Source organism: Hibiscus syriacus, unplaced genomic scaffold (genome assembly GCF_006381635.1).
Source record: "Hibiscus syriacus cultivar Baekdansim isolate YM2019G1 unplaced genomic scaffold, ASM638163v2 tig00014444_pilon, whole genome shotgun sequence".
NCBI lineage: Eukaryota > Viridiplantae > Streptophyta > Magnoliopsida > Malvales > Malvaceae > Hibiscus > Hibiscus syriacus.
The window spans coordinates 610080-630428 of NW_024062326.1; the positions used below are offsets into that span (position 1 = coordinate 610080).

Here is a 20349-nt window from a genome sequence, read left to right on the forward strand (position 1 = left end):
TCAAATGATAAAATAAATGAGGAAATGGTGGCTAAATTAAAATAAATGCAAATAAAGTGTCGTAAATAAAATAAAATAAAATAAAACATAGAAATGACCAAAATAAAATATAACATAATATGGAGCTTAAATCAAAATAAACAATAAAAACTTAATCTAGTGACCTAAACGTAAAAACATGCTAAACATACAGGGACTAAATTGAAAATAACCCTAAAATATATAACAGTCATAAAAATAGGAAAATCACAAAAAAGTCCCTACAGGTGACTAACATGCTAAAACATGCTAAAAGTAAAGGGACTAAACTACAATTAAACCAAAAATATATAACATGCATAAAAAATGGGTAAAAATTACAAAAACATTCCCTTCAGGTGACCGTTTTGCAAAAACACGCTACACTTAGGGGACCTAAGTGCAATTTCCCCCTTAAGTTTTCTATAAATATTAATTTTTTTAATTTTCATTTCATTTTTAAATTATTTTTAGAGAGAGAGGGTCTCCCGTCTCTCTAGGAAACCAGTGAGCTTTACCTCTTCGATAATACATTGACAGGGGCTTTAGCTACAACTCTTACTAATATCCAGGACCTAACTGTTGTTTCTTTGAAGAACAATTACTTGTTTGGAACTTAACGGAAGGAGGGATGGTCGACGGTGGAGGAATGATGATGGGTGGCGGTCGTTCGATGATGTCAAAGGTGGTTGGTGATGACCGGCCACGGTTGGTATGGAGTTGGAATAAAGAAATTTTGGGTTTTAGGGTTCTTTGTGTAATTTTAAAAATTGGTTTTTTTAATTTTTTAATATTTTATGTTTTTTAATTTAAATAAAATGTTTTAAATTATCAAAAAAATTAATATAGTTAATAGTTCAGACATTTAAATAAGTAACGCTTATGATATTAAATATCGAAATGAATAAAAAATAGTTTAATTACAAATTTAAAAAAAAAATATAGTTCGACACTTATTTTACTATTAAGACTTTTGTTTATGCTATAAATAGAAGCATTGGCTCCTACTATTTATCGTCTTCCCATTTTCTTTCTCTACCCTCTTCCCTTGGCTTTTTAAGGAAAACATTGCGAATAGGGAGAAGGGTGAGCGAGATAAAAAGGGAACCAAAGAATTCCAAAAAGATTTTTATTTGTTCTACCAGAAAAGCGATTATCGCTTCATCCTCCCCGAATCGACTCCTTCAGGTGCTTCCATTTCCATACATTTTCTCTTGAGTTTATTGGATCTGAATTTCTTTCTCAATTTTTTAGATTCCGATTTCGCCCCCCTTCAAGAACTGGAGAAATTTGCATGTTGTTAATTAGGGTTCTAAATTATAACTTATTAATTTTTGTACTTTTCTGGTAATTTGCATGTTGTTAACTGGTTTGGTAGAACTGGCGCTCCGAATCTTTTGATTGTTTAGTGATAAATATATGATTAGAATAACTGGGGATTTCTTCTTGGTTCTGGATCTGGGATAGGATTGGATGCCAGTCTGGTTGTTGGAATCTTTTCTTACTGTTTTTTAAGTTTTGAGATATATTGATCTCAGAATGCCTTTCGATGACATTTTTGGATCTTGATATTTGAAAATATTGAGATTTTGCATTAATATTTTTAGTTATTTTCGGGTTACCGGAAGAGGCTGTGTAATAAGTAGGTATCCTGGTTCTTATTTTTTGTTCTTTGGTTTGGTTTAGAAGTTATTCTCGCTTAGGCTTCCTTATGCTTCTTTAAATTGAAGTGCATATATTTTTTCTTTATGCCTTTTTTTGCTGCTGCTTTTGCTGTCATTTTTTATGTCTTCTTTTTTCCTCCATAAATTGTAGCTAAAAGGGAAAGAGTAAGCCGTGTAAAGCAAAATTAATGAATGATTAAAAATGAACAAAAACCAAATGAACTCTTGGTTTTGGGTTCTCCAAGAAGTTTTCCTTGCTTTACTCATTCTTGCCTTGGAATTTTTGGAGCTTGCAGATTTTTGTTGGTTACTTCTCTTGCTATGGCTGCTGCTGCAACTGCAACTGCAACTGCAACTGCAACTGCATCTGGTGGTACACAATATGCTCCGCCAGACCCAACTCTTCCCAAACCATGGAAAGGCCTAGTTGATTGTAAAACTGGTTATCTCTACTTTTGGAATCCAGTAACAAGTGTCACACAATACGAGAGGCCTACAAATGTAGATTCTGGCCCAAAATGTTCTTCAGTGCCTATGGGCTCTTCAGTGCTGGTTCAACAATCTTATGAAGGGCGTTATAGGTATAGTTCTGAGAAGGAGAACAATCGGTATGGAAGAGGATGCGATACTGTACCAAAACTTGAGTCAGTATTAGGGAGTTATCAGGTATTTGTTCCCCTTATGGTCCTATATCTGGTATTTGTGATATGTTTTTTCTTATCAAGTCTTACATGACAAAGTAGTACATTTTTATTAACTTGAGTACTAAAGTGAGTATTAAAAACATGTATTTTCTTGTAAATATATATTATATTTGACTATCAAAGTTACATAATGTTCAAGCATATGAAGTGGGAATTTATGGTATGTTCATTTCCTACCTAGGACTGGTTTAATGTTCTTAATTTTGCATAGAATGCAAGGGGTGGACCATTTCATTCCCAGAATACACCTAATGGGACTGCCAGCTCTGTGATTGGAGGATCATTTGGTAGAGGACTAGGATCAGCAGCTGGAGGAAGTAATTTGTCTGGTAATGCTTATTGTCGTCAGCATGAGATAACAGTAACTGTGAGTATCTAGGTGGTAATTACGGTTTATTAACCATTTTAGTATTTTTTTTTTCATTCAGGCAATTTAGCTTCTCTAACTCTCATTTTGCCTGGACATCACTATCCCTTTTGACAAATCGTTCTCTCCCTTAAATCTTGTCAGGGAGGTGAAGTACCACCACCCTTTTCATCATTTGAATCTACTAGCTTTCCTTCTGAGATACTGAGAGAGGTATGCTTTTCTGCTTCTTCTTGCTCCTTTTAGCCGTTATAACATAGGTGGTAAATTGAAAGTTGCATATGGTAAGTTAGTCGAACTATGCAAATTGAATGTTTCTTGTGGAAAGTTCTGTGATTGCTGGAGGTCCTGATGAACAGGGACCTTCCAGACACATCTTAATTCTTTTGCCATCTTTACTTTTTTGTCGCAGGTGCGATATTTGCTCCTTGGAGGGGCTCATGTCGTACGCTGTTGTGCCCTCTGTGGGGGCTTCGCTTGTAATTTGGGGCACCCTTCTATGGTGGACCAATTTTTAGGAAGGGCATACTGGATTACTCAAGTTTTTGGCCTTGACTGCCGTAGCTGATGATTAATTCTGCCACTGCGTCCGAATGGAAGAAGAGGCCTCCTCCAGTTCCAGCTTCCATCAGCAAGCATTGAACGCTTGCACATGGAGGATGATGCTTCTTCTGACATATGCCATTCATCTATAACTCCTAAAAGACAACCAAAAGTCTTGAGGGTAGTTCTGCTCACGGAGGTTGCTGGTGTTTTTTTTCTTTTAACAGGTGCATAATGCTGGGTTTTCTGCTCCGACTCCCATTCAGGCTCAGTCATGGCCAATTGCATTGCAAGGTAGAGACATAGTGGCCATTGCAAAAACAGGTTCTGGGAAAACATTGGGTTATCTACTTCCTGGATTTATGCATCTCAAACGTTGCCGTAATGATCCTCAAATGGGTCCAACCATGTTAGTTTTATCACCAACTAGGGAGTTGGCTACTCAGATACAAGAGGAAGCTAACAAGTTTGGGAAATCATCAAGAATTAGTTGCACGGTATGTTACCATTCTATGAATTAGAAATCGGGTATCAATTTGTTCTTTTCTTTTTCAGTTCTTTTATCATGTTCCATTATAAATAGTATGCTTAATTTTTTTCAAATGATCCTCTAATTATATTTTGATATAGGATCTTTTCAAAGGTGAATGTGGACAGAACCCTGAGTTTACACTGATGTGAGTTATTATTTGTATATGTGCAGTGTTTATACGGGGGAGCACCAAAGGGTCCTCAGTTGAGAGAGATTGAGAGAGGAGTAGATATTGTGGTTGCCACTCCTGGCAGGTTAAATGATATTCTGGAGATGAGGAGAATCAGCCTCCACCAAGTTTCTTACCTTGTGTTAGATGAGGCTGATCGCATGTTAGACATGGGATTTGAACCACAAATACGGAAGATTGTGAAAGAAGTTCCTACCCGCAGGCAGACACTAATGTACACGGCAACATGGCCAAAGGAAGTCCGTAAAATTGCAGCTGATCTACTGGTAAATCCTGTTCAGGTCAACATCGGCAATATTGATGAGCTTGTGGCAAACAAGTCTATTACCCAGGTTTGAACTCCATTATTGCTATTTTTAATATAATTCAACTCTTATGTGGGAATGACAGGTAATAGTTTTTATGTGAACGAATGGTTCTCTCCAATATATAGTTGCTAAGAAATTTATCGTTGTTATGATATGTTGCAGTATGTTGAAGTATTATCACCAATGGAAAAGCACAGAAGATTGGAGCAGATACTGCACTCACAAGAACCAGGATCCAAGATAATTGTTTTTTGTTCAACTAAGAAGATGTGTGATCAACTTGCTCGCAACCTCACTCGACAATTTGGAGCTGCTGCTATCCATGGAGACAAGTCTCAGGCTGACAGAGATTATGTGTTGAGTCAGTTCCGCACTGGGAGGTCCCCAGTGCTTGTTGCTACTGATGTTGCTGCTCGCGGATTGGATGTTAAAGACATAAGGTAGGGGTTGGGATTTCTTATGTATGGTTCCATTGCTTTATACTTCTATATTTGCAAGGAGCTACATAGGTTAATGCAGGACAATCTTCATATTTAATGTTTTCCTGGTGATTTTATTACAGCTGTCGTGTTAGTAAATCATGATAATGATTGCAATTATTAATATATTTCGCAGGGTGGTAATCAACTATGACTTTCCTACTGGGGTCGAGGATTATGTTCATAGGATTGGGAGGACTGGAAGGGCAGGTGCTACTGGATTAGCATGTACATTCTTTGGTGATCAGGATTCAAAGCATGCTTCAGAGCTAATCAAAGTTCTAGAAGGTGCAAACCAGAGGGTGCCTGCAGAACTTCGTGATATGGCTTCACGTGGTGGTGGGAGGGGAATGCCTAGACGTTGGACTCCCATTTCTGGTGGCTGTGATGAGGGACGTGGTGGTCGTACTGGGTTTGGATATGGTGGCAGGGATGGTGGCAGAGGTGGTCGTGGAATTTCTACATTACCATCTAGCTGGAATAAGAGAACTGGAGGAGAGGGATATAGGCACGAGTCCCGTGATAGGTATGTGGTGTTCTCTTCATCTTTTTTATTTATTTTTCTAATTTTTATACTTCTGTACCAGTTACAATTATTGAACTGTTTCTGTGGTGGTATCTGATTTTTATTTTCTACACCATCTTTGATTAGTGAATTTAGAATCATTCTAGTTTTGGTATGGAACTTTAAATTCTCCCATGTTTATTGACCTCTTTGTTATGTCTGAACTGATATGATTGTGGTTTCCATGATAGTTACAACAAGGGAAGAAGTCGGAGTCGGAGTCCTGCAGGTTGGGGTGATTGCAGCAAAAGTGGTTTCCATGAACGCAGCCGGAGTCGTAGTGCTGACAGGTATGATAGTGCTGCTGGACGCCAGCGCTCGTGAGAGGTCCAGGTCACCTTATAGCAGTGCTGGTAGAAGTGGAAGATCGATTGGTGACTCTCAGCAGGAGAGGAGAATAACCTGGTAAAGGTTTCGGGGATGAGGAAGAAGGCATGATACCTCATTGATCTTTTGGACCTCAGAATTTAGGAATTTGGTGGTTCATGCTTTATGGTAAACTTTTCTATGTTTGGTTCAAGTTTTTTATAACATTATATAGTTTCAGAAGTTGAAATTACAAGGGGATATTTGTTACATTTTTCTCTATAGAGTTGCTACTAGGGCTTTAGATGAATGGAGGATGAAAAATTTAGAAGTGTTTCAAGGTAAAATAAAAGTAGGCGAAGTTTTTTTACGTATTAGGAGAAAACCTTGAATCAATGTCCTTTTGAGTCTTGTGTTGGCTATGCGATGGATATGTTTAAGGATCAGATTAATTACTGTTTGTTACACACTGGATTATTTTTAAAATTTCTACCGATTTTAAATTTGTTGTTATTCTCATAAATATCTATTGTTTTGTTTCTTCAGAAAAAAAATGACGAAGTCATTAATGTATATGTTAGGTTGAGTTACAAAGATGGAAGTGCTTTTAGGGTTAAATGCCGCACAGTGCATAGTTATTTGCATTCAGTTGATGGTATCTGTTAAATTTTAATGACCCTAAACCAAACAACAGGCTTGGGTTTCTTTCAATTTTTCGGATTCTCTAGTCAGAAATGATGCAAGGAAATCAAACTCCGCATTCAGTTGATTTGCTGTTGAAGTTTGTTTTTGTATGATTAGATAAAAAAGGGTAAAAGAATAAAAATGGATGTAGGACTTGGGTTTTGGCTTCAGTTGTTTAGCTCTGGAGTAGAGGAAGACTCCGGCAATAGCCAGTGTAGTGCCTGCATGGATGCATGCCATTGCCAGCGGTTAAAGTAGGTTAATTGAATTTGAGTGGAGCGTAAAGGCGGGCCGGGCAGATGATTTACCGAGGGAGTTGATGGGTGAACAGGAGTCTGGAAGAAGATGACTGATGAAATGATGACCACAACTCTCTTCACACAATTCCCCACTGAATGTGTCACTGGTGACACCATTTGCAATATCATGTATGACACCTGTCATCCACAATCATTTTTTTAAAAAAATGTATTAAATATATGCTCATATACCTATAATGCAACATATTTTTTTTAGTTTTGTACTAATGTTTTTTATGGACATAAGAGGGTTACCTGTTGATTACTGTGGCAACAAAATCCAGCCAGGAGATCTTATGCACAGCTCTCTGATATTCAAACCTTGGTTTGCCTTCACCCCAAGTGGAAATTTTGTTAATGAACATAACAAGTTCTAATTGCTTCAAGACAACTTCAACACATGTAAATTACTCACAGCAGATTGTAGATATGAAGGACTAAACTTCACCCCTTCCAATAAAATGGCAGCAGGAACCAACAGAATAAACGAAATTATTGTTATTATTGAGAAAAGATTGATATTGTCCAATGTCTCCTGTTTGTAAAACAACAACAACAACAAAACCCAATTCTCATATGCAATGGGGTAAGAGGGAGGTAGGGTAGTAGGCTGCCCCCAACGCCAGGTTGAGAGTAGCTTCCGTGGAAGACCTCCGGCAGTCAGAAAATTAAAAATATAGATAAAATGCAATGCATGTATAAATAAATACATAAATACATAGTTGTACAGTATTCATATGCAGTCATTAATATCATTAATATCATATGACGTCTGTAATGGGCAGTAATCTTTGTATATAGACAGAAACATAAGAACCGACTAAATTTAAAAGTGGAGAGAAAGATACACAGAAGTCAAACGATAGCAAGGCCAGTTCTAAGCCTTCATAAATACCAATAACAGAAACGGATAAAAAGTAGAAGTTATGTAAATTACTACAAAGGCATTAAAAGAAGACAAAGATGATACACCCTAGAGATGTGACCCACACTACTCGACTATCCTAGTCTTAAGTCTCCATACTTTCCTATCAGAGGTCATGTCCTCGGTAAGGGCTAAATCCATCATATCAGATCTCAAGCAGTCTTCCCACTTCCGCCTTGGTCGTCCTCTCCTTCTGGCACCGTCGACTGTAATCGACTCTACCCTCTTGACCACATCAGATGGTAGTCGCCTAAGGACATGCCCAAACCACCGTAGTCTTCCTTCCCTCAATTTCTCGGAAACAGGCACCACCCCCAAGGACATCCTAATAGCAGAGTTTGTTGTCATATCCCACAGAGTCCTACCGCATGTCCACCGAAGCATTCTCATTTCTGAGGCCTCTATCCTCCTTACATGATCCTTCTTGGTTGCCCAACATTCAGATCCATACAATAGTGCTGGTCTTATTGCCATTCTATAAAATTTTCCCTTAAGTTTTAGAGGTACCTTCTTGTCACACAAAACTCCAGTAGCGGCCCTCCACTTTAGCCATCCCGCCTTTATACGGTGTGTAACGTCATCATCTACACCCCCATCTTTATGTATCATAGACCCTAGGTACTTGAAACAATCCTTTGAGGGGAGAACGTGTCCTTCTATGCATACTTCTACATCGTCTTCGTTTTGATCCCTACTGAAGTTTGAACATAAATACTCTGTCTTATCAATATTGATCCTTAGACCTTTTTCTTCTAAAGCAGTCTTCCAGTTAGCCAGTCTACTATTCAACTCAGATTTTGTTTCAGCCACTAGGACAATGTCGTCAGCGAAAAGCATACACTATGGTACACCGTCTGGTGTCGCACAAAAGATGTCGTCCATAATCAAGGCGAAGATGTAAGGGCTAAGAGCCGACCCCTGGTGGAGTCCGATTTCCACCGGGAATGCCTCGGTGTCGCCAACTGTAGTCCTGACGTATGTAGTAGATCTACAATACATATCACGAATCGTCCGGATATAAATAGTTGGGATCCGTCTCGTTTCCAAAGTCTTCCAGATCGTATCGCGGGGAACGCTATCATAAGCCTTCTCAAGGTCAATGAACGCCATGTGAAGATTTCTAGACTTTTCCCTATATTTCTCCATAAGTCGTCGAAGTAGATGAATCGCCTCCGTGGTAGACCTGCCTGGCATAAAGCCAAATTGGTTTTCCGAAACCCTAATAACTTGTCTCAACCTAGCCTCTATCACCCTTTCCCATAGCTTCATGGTATGGCTGAGTAGTTTAATACCTCTGTAGTTACCACAACGTTGGGGATCTCCTTTATTCTTATAGATTGGTATCACCGTGGACTCTCTCCACTCCTCTGGCATCTTGGCAGTCTCTAAAATAATATTAAAGATGTTGGTCAACCACTTAACTCCCTCTTCTCCTAGGGCCAACCACACAGTGATAGGAATTTGATCAGGACCGACAGCTTTGTCCCTTCCCATCTTTCTAAGAGCCATTTTGACTTCCTCAAACCCAATCCTACTTGTAGGGCAGTCATTAGCCGATGTATGATGGTCGGATGACCCATCAACGGTACTTTCTCTACAGGGAGAGGCACCGTCATTAAATAAATCAAAGAAGTAATTACCCCAAACCCTCTTAATATCATGATCTTTCGCTATAAGAACATCATTGTTGTCCTTAATAAATCTAATGCTACCTAGATCCTTTTTCCTATTCTCCCTAGATTTTGCAAGCCTGAAGATGTCGTTTTGTCCTTCCTTGGTGTCTAATCTCTTGTACATTTCCTCGTATGCCTTATCCTTTGCTTTAGCCACCGTTTTCTTGGCTTCCCGCTTTGCCTCCTTGTATCTTTGTTTAGCTCTCGACCTTTCTTCGTCGTCATTGCATTGTAGAAACTCCTTGAAGCAAGTTTGCTTTGTCTTCACCTTAGTTTGGACTTCGTCGTTCCACCACCACGATTCTTTATGTTCCTTGGCCTTCCCTGTCGACAACCCCAGGGTGTTTTTGCCCACCTCTCTGATGGAATTTGTCATATTTTTCCATAACAAATCTGCATTATTTGAGTTTGTAGTTCCAAAACCTGTATTAGACAAAACCTTACTCCTAAAGTCATCAGCTGTCGCTCCATGTAACTTCTTCCAAAGGATCCTAGGTTTACCCAGTTTAGCCCTCCTACGAGTGTTCCGCCCGTGCGGAACGCGGAACACCAAAACCAACAATTTGTGTTGCGATGCACATGCCTCTTCAGGGGACACCTTACAGTCAATGCAAGCCCATCGATCCCGATTTCGAACCAGGATGTAGTCGATTTGGGTACAATGTCCCCCGCTATGAAACGTAATCAAGTTCGCATCTCTCTTATTAAATAAGGAGTTAATGATCACCAAATCGTGAGCAGTAGCAAATTCAAGCAACGTACGCCCCTCATCGTTCCTGCTACCATAACCGAAACCCCCATGATCACCGTCATACCCGTCGGTTGTACTACCTATATGGCCATTGAAGTCTCCCCCTATGAAAACTCTTTGGTCCTCCGGAATGCTCCTAAGTACATCATCTAACTGATCCCAGAAGCAACGTTTCTCCCCCTCCCCTAGGCCAACATGTGGGGCGTACACTGAAAGGACATTCACCACTTCCTCTTCTATAATAACCTTAATCATCATGATCCTATCCCGGTATCTACAAACTTCAACTACATTTTCCTTGAGCCTAGAGGAAACCAAGATACCCACCCTATTTCTAGCGTTATCTACGCCTGAATACCACAACTTGTACCCATTACACTCTCTGGCGCGAGCCCCTTTCCACCTAGTCTCCTGAATACATGCAAAATCTATTTTCCTATTATTAAGTGCGTCGGTCAGCTCCAGAAGCCTAGCATTTAATGTGCCTACATTCAACGAGCACACTCTAAGTCTAGTCTCCTTGTCACCACTCTGTCGAGCCCTCCCCCTATATGCCCCATGGGCTCTAAAAGAAGGACATGACCTGAAGAAATCATCTATAGTCGAAGCTATGAGAAACTATGAAAAATGAATCCAAAGAAGACAGAAGATGCACAAACGCTAGAGAATTGAGGGGTACTAAAAAGCCTAGTTGGTTACTAAGTAGGATTTTAATTTATTACTAGTTGGTTACTATTGTTATTATTATTGCTAAAAGCCTAGTGTTAAAAGGGGAGGAAATAGAATAAAAATGATTTTTATCTTCAGATAAAAAAATGATACTACTAATTAGAAAATTTAGCACTACGCAATAACTAGCCCTAGGTTAAAAAAGAAGAAAGATTAAGAAAACAAATAAGAATACTTAGCTGGATGAAGATAATAGCAGACTGGAAAACAAAGAGCAGAAGTTAAGTTAATTCCAACAAAATCTAATCAAATAATTTTGAGGTATTTACTGTTTGAGAGAGTAAAATAGACCAAATCCAGTAACAGAAACTATAAGTTGACAAAACCAGTGAAGATGAACATCAAACCCAGAAAATTTTGCAGAGAAAATGATAATAAGCAAGCATATATATCACTATTGAGGTATTCACTGTTCTTGAGAGTTTAAACAGACCAAACCCAAGGGAAAAAACTCTAAACTACAATCTGAAGATGAAGATGAACATCGAATCAAACCCAAAAAAATAAATAAACCAAAAACCTCTAAAATCTGAAGCGAAAAGGAGATGGAAACAGAGCTAAAAAAGTTGCTAGGGTATTTAGCACAAAATTTAGTCTTTGGTAATCAAAGAGCCTCTAACTACCAAAAAATAAAGCTAATTGATGATTCTAAATATACAGTTCGGATTAAACTTCAAGAAAATCACAGATTGAATTTAACGGAAACTATAAACAAAGTTAAAACAAAATCAGAAATTGAAGTGAAAAGAGTCAAAATCACAATCAAGATTTTAGGCTTTATGGATCTCAAAACAAACCAAGAGAGATTAAAGAATTAAAGGAGGAAAGCAGCAGAATCGAATATAATTCAAGAATTCAAGAAACCAGATCACAAAGCTGTCAACCAATTAACTCTAAATTAAAACTAACCCAAAACCAGCAGAAACATTAGATTGCAAGATAAATCAAGGTAAACCCAGAGGTAAAAAGGGAAAATCTGAAATACCCACAGAGGGATTATGAGCAAACAAACCGATTCAGATCAGAACCTTTGGAGAACTGAAAAATAAATCAAGATAAAGAGGAAGGAAAGCAATACAGGGGAAGGAAGAGAGATCTGGTGAAATGAGATCAGAAGCGTCCCTGGTACGCCACCAACGGTCGGCCGTTCTCTGAGCCTTCCAAGAATCAAAAACCAGCAGCGTTGAAGCTGGAATGAAACAAATCAAAAACACAGACAGGACAGGAAATGTTGATTTAAATTCAACCGAATAAGATTCGGAAGGGTTTTAGTCGAACGAAGAAGCAAAAGGAATTATGGGTTTTCTTCTTAACACGGAGAAATTATTTCTCCTGGGTTTATTCTCCATGTTTGTAAAAATACATACATATTAGTTCCTCATCTAAACATTCCCCTATTTTATTTAATTTTTTTATTGTATTTAAGAATCCTTGGAAAATCGCATCCTTGTATTAAGGTTGGAGTTTTTTAATATCCATATTTTAAATAAAATCACGAGTTGTACCTCATTCCTAACCATGAACTTTTTGCGGAACACATTACGCGATTGGTTAGTTACATTGGAAGCCATTGCACTGCAGAAACCAATCCTGTTGAGGACAGGTTTAAGAAACAATTTACTACAAATATAAAGATATGATGTTGAGTTTCATGGAAACAGAATAATTAAGAGAATTGCCAATTAAAAGATGCCTCGGAGAATGATGCTAATGCCACTCCACCAACAACTGGCACGAGGGAGGATACTATCCACAAAGTAGGCCACTGCAAGCAGCAAAAGAATTGAGAAGAAACCCTCTTGGTTTCAACTAACTAAATCAAATCAAATGGTACCTCTCCCAGAATCAGAACAGAGAACAAGACAGTGAAAAAGGGCTCCATTGCTTTAATGGTGTGAGTGAATGAAACATTAACTTTGCCGATACTAACATGGGTCAAAAGATTCCCCAGCGTGTGAACTACAGCCAATGGAATGATCACTGCAACCTGAAATTTGCTTTGTAAAACACTTTCTTTCCAGAATCGAAAACAAATCCATGAAAACAAGTACCTGGGAACGAGTAAGCTTGGGTTTGTGGTGGAGATTTGAAGCCCACATTATGAGGATGATCAAAGTCCCACACCCAAATTGTAAGGCTGTAACTGTAGCTGGAAATGCATACACCTTTAAAACCTTCACAACAAGCCACAGTGTAACTCAAATTCAATACCTACCCATTGCATTTCAATCCCTCTTATTGCTTGATTTCCAAGAAAACAGACAAAGGGAAAATGGGTTTAGAACCTGCTTGTTGAAGATGTTGAAGTAGATATTCAGAAGATACCAAATTGCAAACATGGCCCCGAGTTGCAGGCTGGTGGCCAAACCAGTAGACCCCTTTGTCTCGCCTATGTTTTCAGGGACCTCTTGAGCTCTGACCCTAAACCCATCATATCATCCTTTCGAAACAAGCAAAGAAGCATTGAAGGGGGAACAAGAAGAGAGCAAAAAAGCTTTTTGAAACGAAAGTCCATTGTTGGAACTGAATGGCTTTAAAGAAGAGGAGTTGGATACTGGAGTACTAAATCTGGGGTTTGGGTTCTTGTTTAAAGGTCTAAACAACGGAGTTAAAGGAGAAAGAGAGAGTGCAGTGGTCTGCATCTTGGATGGTTCAAATTGGAAGACGGGGTCATAGTTTTTGTGTGTGTGTTTACTTCTGCAGTTGGCAGTTTGCTTAACAAGTCTTTGATTGGATTGGTTCATGTAATAACGGGATAATGTGAAATTACAGACTAAAACGCAAGGAAATGAAAATAATCCAATTTCGAGAGAATTCATGGATGACATGAATTGTCTAAGCTGCCTTGACAAATATGTGACAACGACAGCTTCATTCTCGAAAAGGAAATCTAAACTCGGACCTCATATTTTCATGCCATCAAAAATGTATCCCCCAAAATCATTTTCCATGATATTTTTCGACGTAATTAATTTGATAACTTTTTTAATATTTTCACGTTGGCATAGCCACATAGGGGAAGGAAAAAAACACACAAAGGAACATTGTATGCATAGATGGATAAGTCGACCCACAAAGTCTACATGAGGACAATATTGTTATTTTAGGAAGTTCAAGTACAACGTTGATTTCTTAGGAAGTTCCAAGGTTAATTATTTTTTTATTTGATATTTAAATAAAAGTTAAGAAATTAAAATTTTAAAAATAATAAAATAAAGCATATAAAATTATAAAAAATTACTAAAATCAAAGGCATTGTTAAAATTTCACAAAATCAAGTAAAAATTATACAATTTTAAAACTACAGAAAACTATAGAATGATAAGTTATATATTATAAAAAATTAAAAATATTTATATTAAAAAAGTTAAAATTTTAATCCATAATGTTTTTAAGTGTTTCTCGTAAACATGAGAACGAGAGAGAGGACAAAAAAAAAATGAATTCAATGCTACTCATGAAAATTTACGCCAACAAGTATAGCGACCATCATTAATTAACTTTTTTCAAGTACATGTTATCAAGTAATAATTCTCGGAAATCCGAAAATCGATCGATGAGGAAGTATACTTAGAAGTTACAAGGTTATAAATATAAAGAAAAATACACTATAATATAATGCTCCAAATATTCAATAAGGACTAAATTGTATAGCAAAAACTATTAGAGCCTTAATGAAAAGGAATAGATATTGGAGCCTTATAGTATAATTTAACCATAGATATTAGATTTTTACCCAGGGTAGACACAGGACTCGGAACCGACAGTTTCTGACCCGACTCAATCAGGTTGGATTTTTAAAAAATAATTATGAGTCCAAGTCGAGTTTTAATAAAAGATATGTTTGAGTCGGGTCGGGGTTTGGATTTAGAGTAAAAATATCCGACCCGTCTCGACTCGAAAAATAATTTATATTTATCTTATATATTTAGAAATAATTGCAATAATAACCCTTTATATATTATTTTTCAATTAGATCCTATTTTTATTGAATAAAAATTATATATATATATTCGAGTCAGGTTCGGATTTTATATCAAAAAGTGAGGTCGAGTTCGAATCGGGTGAGATCTCCCCTAAACTGGATCGAATCAAACTTTGGATGGAGGGTATATTTTCAAGTCGGATCAGATTGACAGAAATTGACTCATCTAACCCATGCCCATCCGGATTTTTACCTTCATCAAATATCCACCACACATTATTAACATGTGTTTAATATGATAAAAAGGATAAAAGAGATATGAGGAGCTATTATCTTATCCGTTTCTCCTCTCTAACGTAAGAAAGAAGAGGTCTCGAGCTCTCATTTTATTCTACACATTTCCAGCAAAGTACATGTGTTTTCCATGTTTATTTTTTAATCTCTTTTAAGTTATGATTATAATTTGTACTGGAAGGTCACACATGAAAATGAGTGTAATTTTATGATTTGAGATTACTCAATTTCTTATAATTCTAAAGAACAAGGCCTGTCAGTATAGTTTTACTGAAATTTGATGATATTCATGATTGATTTGAATTGTAATATTGAAACCAATAACATAATACTTTGTAAATTTGATTCTGGTTATTTGATTAATTAATTACTTTTCTTCTAGGGTAAACTATATGAATAGTCCCTTATATATTCGGTATGACCAATTTTAGTCATCAATTTAAAAATGAAGTGCATTTGGTCCTTACATTATTGATCCGTTCGATTTAATTCCTCATTCGTTAACTCCCGTTACCTCTTTAATAGAAATGTTCAAATCATTATTTTATGCTTCACTCTCTCTATTTAATCAATATTCAATCCTTATCATTTTTAATCATAAAACACACTATAAAATACAACCTTACCTTTGTTTTTGACAGAAGCACACATACATTTCATACATACAAAGAGAAGGTTGTTTTTGTTATCTGATCAATGACGGATTCAAAGGTAATCACAGCGTCCCAAGACAGCAGTGTCGACCATAAAATAGTACAGAAAGTATAACCCCCTTAGACCGATGCAGATAACCCGATCCGATCTGGAGTGTTACATTAGGGCTACCGAAGCGACCCACCGTAAAAATAGCGGAAAATTTAAAACTTTTATTAAAACATGTAAACTTATAAAATCATTTATAAATACAAAAATAAATGTTACCCATATTTAGAAAAACATATTTTCAAACTTGTATATAAAACAAAATACAACCTACATGCCCCCTAATCACATGTATCATACTCTACAAACTGCGCCGGAAGAAGTTCCTTACTGATGTCGATAGATGCATTGATACAATTCTTTTAACCTGCAATGGTGAGCAATAGAGTGAGCTTCGGAAAGCTCAGTAACACAGAACTACCAGATGATGCTACATGACATGCAGATAAATGAAAAGTTATATAATTTCCTTTATGAATCAGACATATACCGATTTTCGAGATAATCTGGGGTTCCAATTGTAGTTCATCGAGTAGAAGCCATGAATATCACAGTTCATAAGAAGCATTCATAGTATCACGTTTTCATGAGTCGAATAAGATGTCTAGTGTGTTCCAAACAAAACCAGTAAAAAATATAAATCTTTTAAAACCATAGTGGAACCCTCCAACTAAACTCCATTATGCAGTTCCCCAGAACTACATCCGTAGGGCTTACCCTCAGCACACAGCAAAAAGGGAGTCAATCTAAGGATATTCCTTGGGGCCTATAGGCCTACCCAAGGGAATCCTTAGATCCGTAGGGTTACTTTAAGCACACAACACGGTCAACGGGTCGGGTTAGATAGTCGAGTCGGGTCGAACCGGTTCAAAATCTGCCCCAACTGTTTTCGAACCTCCCCCACTTGCAGGGGCGACGCGTGGGGTGCGTGGACAGTGTTATTGTGTCCGAAAAATTCTCAAAAATTTCTAAAAAATATTTTATGGCATTTCGAGACACTTACCAATCTCGGTTCGCAATTTTGAATGACGAAGAGCTCGATTTCGAAACGTCAGAAACTTTGACTTTCTCACCCCCTCATGCGCCGCCGCCGACGGAAGCACAGAGACACCGGTGGACTCAGAACGATGCAAGGAACACGATGGTGCAGGAGGTGTAAAAAACAGGTGGCCTGATCGACTTGAATCGATGAAAAACCAACGTAAATTGAGTTAAACCCGATGATACTTCCGATTAAGATTTATGAGAAACAACACCGATTCACGATGAAAGGTTTGAAGGGTTTTGTTTATCAGTCGACAACGAACACGATGGTGATTTCGGTTCGACAAACGGTGGCCGGACGGTGAATAGATCTGAGATCAAAGCGGGTTGACCGGAGGAGAGGAAATGAAAATTTCTACAGAAAACATAGGAGATGTTTATAATTCCCTCCTAAAGAAAATTGGCTAAATTATAAATTTAGTCATTGAATTTCCTGCACTTTTTGATTTTACACTTTAATTCCCAATTTCTTCAAAAATTCCACTTTAAATTTAATACTTTATAAATCTTAAAATTAACCCCTAAATTGGGGTGTTACATAAAGTCATAGACGCATTCGAATCCAAAAGGAAGACTCGAACAATCATTCGAGTGACACCTGATATTTACAAGCAACCCGTTTTCATTCCCAAGGACAAGCAACTCTTCACCATGGGCGGTTTTCAAGTTGAGCATACTATTCTTACATGGAACAACACCGCTACCAAAACCGATCATCACCTGAAAAATAATAGACCCTTTCTTTTGTTCTTCTTTGTCTGAGTGTCTTCTTCTTCAATCTCACTACTGTAATTAACAAGAGATCAAAACTGCATTAACTAAAGTAATAATGAGTGCTTTCCAAAAAAACAAAGTAATAACGATAATCTGGGATCTGCAAATTTTCCACTTTTTTTTACAAAGTTAGGTTATATGTTCCATCTCTTATTGTCGTATTCCACTCCATAAATATCACTCTCACACTCTCTTCATTCATCCTTTAGCTTTCTACCCTCTGTTTCTTTAGTTAAATATGACAATTTGGGATATTACCTGCTTGCTTCCTTTGTTTCTCATTTTTCAAGCTGTTGAAGCTCAAATCCCTAATGTTTTCTTCGATGACTTTTAGAAAGTGTTGATGCCACTTTCTAGGTTACAGTGATGCATCTAGAACAATGGGTAATTCAAAAAAACAAATTCTCCTTTTTTTTTATTTAAACCGAGAAAAATAATTTAAACCTTATTTTAATGATTTTTAGGTGGAGCTTGTTAGGGATGTAAAAAACTTACCCGACTTGCAAAACTGATTAAATCCGATTTGAGTCAAAACTGTTTATGATCCGAGGTGGTGGTGATCCGAAACCGATTCAAGTCTAAACTGGTGTTGACCTGAACTCGAGTTAGAAAATTTACGATTTGCACTCGACCTGAACCTGATAATGTGATAACCGAAACCCGACCTGCATCCGACTTGATTGAACCCGAACCCGATATTAACCTTGTAAATAACATATATTACCCGACCTGTTATCAAGTTGACCTGTTATAAACCTAATCTATAATTGACTTAACCTGTAAATGATCCGACGTATTATTAAACTGAACTAATATTTACATGACTTTTAAGTTATAATGGATGAATTTGTGAGATTTTGAATTTTATAATAAACTATGATAATTAATATGATTACTTTTTAAAAGTTAAAAATAAATTGCTAGTTATGATAATTTTTTGACAATTAAATAAATTATGATAATTAATATAAGTTAAAACAAATTGTTAGTTATGATAATTAAATTAATAAATTTACTGTCTATATTAATTAAAATTCTTAATTGTAATCGTTAAAGTAATTTCATTAAATAATTTAAATGTATAAGTTTAACTTATTTTTATGTACTAATTAATTAATAATTTAAATATAATTTAACTTAAAATTTTAAAATATATATAAAAGATGAATTTACTTGAGATTGAAAATTTAAAATTTTAAAATTTTAAGAATAAATTTAAAATAAACAATATACATATATATACACTACAGCAAGTTCAGCATCTAGCGGCGTTTACTACGCAAACGTTGGTAAAATTTTGCATATAGCGGTATTTTTTTTAAAACGCCAGTAAATGTAAACATTAGCGGCGTTTTTTAAAAACACTACTATAGAACGACAAAAGGTGGCGTTTTTCCAATAAACGCAACTAAAGACTCGTACTTTAGTGGCATTTTTATACAAACGCCCTATAGACTCATATTTTAATGGTATTTCTATATAAACACCGCTATAGACTCATACTTTATTGATGTTTTTATACAAACGCCGCTAAAGACTAATACTTTAGTGGCGTTTGTGTTTACAAATGCCGTAATTTTACAGTTTCTAAATCCCATACCCTTTAACCCTTTTCCATTTTTTCTCTTCACCTATTTTTCATTCCCGCTATTCTCTAATTCGAAACTCTAATTCAAGGCGCCTTTTCTCATTCTCTTCCCCGATTTACTGGTCCTCTCATGGCTCCAACTCTTCTTCCCGCTTCTCAGTCTCCAATTTCATCTCTGGAAATGAGGCGGCGGTTGCACCTAACGCTAACCCTTGGTGGATATCCATGGCTACTTTCACTCGCACGATTTTTGTCAAATCGATTGATATTACAATGGATTGCTTATGCAATATTTTTCTTGTCTTTTAATTTGATAGGATTCACTTTGATTTCGAGGCATTTTCTTTGTGGGATTTCTAGTATTTTTTTATATTTTGTTTCATTTTTCATTTTATATTTTTAAATTTTGGTAATGTTGAACTTTGAGGGGTTAAGGTTTTTGCGAGTTTATGGTTAGGGTTTTTGGAGGGTTAAGGTTTTTGGGTCTGAGATGTGGTTCTCTGCTTAGACAATTATTGTTACCTGTAATACATTTTTGTCAATTTTTTTCTGGTGCTTTTTATTGAAGATCATCGATCTTGGAAATGGAATATTAAACTCGTCGAATTGTGTCGTTTTCCTGCTGGAAGATGAACTGGTGTTGTATGAGTTTCTTGGATAGGATAATTCACGGAATCGTCGTTTTCAGGTATTTTGCAGTCAAATTTATCCAAATTCAATGCTTCATCTAACGTCTCCTGTGGACCACGTGGTTGTGGCAACTGGAAGAGTGTTGATTCACATCATACTTTTGATTGGATGGTAGGTTATGCAAGTGGATTAGCTAGTAGGGAAAGCAATCATGACCCTAGGTTTGTTGGGGAAGTCATGTCAAATAATGCAAGGGCAAGCAGCATATCTGCAGCCAATCAATATCTGAAGCCAAGTTATGGGAATTTGCAATTTGTTTCACCTTCACTTTATCAGAATGCTCAACTGGATTTCCTTTCTACAGCTTCCATCGGCACTCAGGAATTTGAAGTTGCTTCTCACGAACATCAAAGTGTCAGAATGGATTTCTGTGGGAATCAAGCAAATCCTCTGCAATGTCGAGACGCCGGTGCTTGGATCAATAAACCACTGGTGGAGCAGTCTCAACAGTGGTGTGATGAAATGGGGTATTTGGCATGCAAGAGAAGCGTAGACCTAAGGGCTGCTGCGAGTGATGCTGCTACTACCCAAGGGCTAGTTCTTTCTCTTTCATCCAACCCCACATATAAAATTTATGGTGCGGATGTGGTTCAAT

General features: G+C 37.0%; 1 protein-coding gene and 1 pseudogene across 2 annotated transcripts; one reads left to right on the plus strand and one right to left on the minus strand.

Moving 5' to 3' along the window:
• The first annotated feature begins 1988 nt into the window (after positions 1-1988).
• Positions 1989-5986, plus strand: LOC120207301 (DEAD-box ATP-dependent RNA helicase 14-like). 2 transcript variants are annotated; one of them, XM_039206792.1, is made up of 8 exons: positions 1989-2348; positions 2598-2753; positions 2898-2966; positions 3524-3793; positions 4000-4350; positions 4489-4766; positions 4942-5331; positions 5586-5986. In XM_039206792.1, exons 1-8 carry the CDS (start codon positions 2004-2006, stop codon positions 5692-5694), a joined length of 1968 nt encoding a protein of 655 aa, XP_039062723.1. In that variant the 5' UTR covers positions 1989-2003; the 3' UTR covers positions 5695-5986. The 2 variants fall into 2 exon arrangements, with proteins under 2 accessions (XP_039062723.1, XP_039062722.1); XM_039206791.1 differs by having other exon boundaries at positions 5562-5981.
• Positions 5987-6258: 272 nt separating this feature from the next.
• LOC120207302 lies at positions 6259-13496 on the minus strand (annotated as a pseudogene).
• Positions 13497-20349: the final 6853 nt, after the last annotated feature.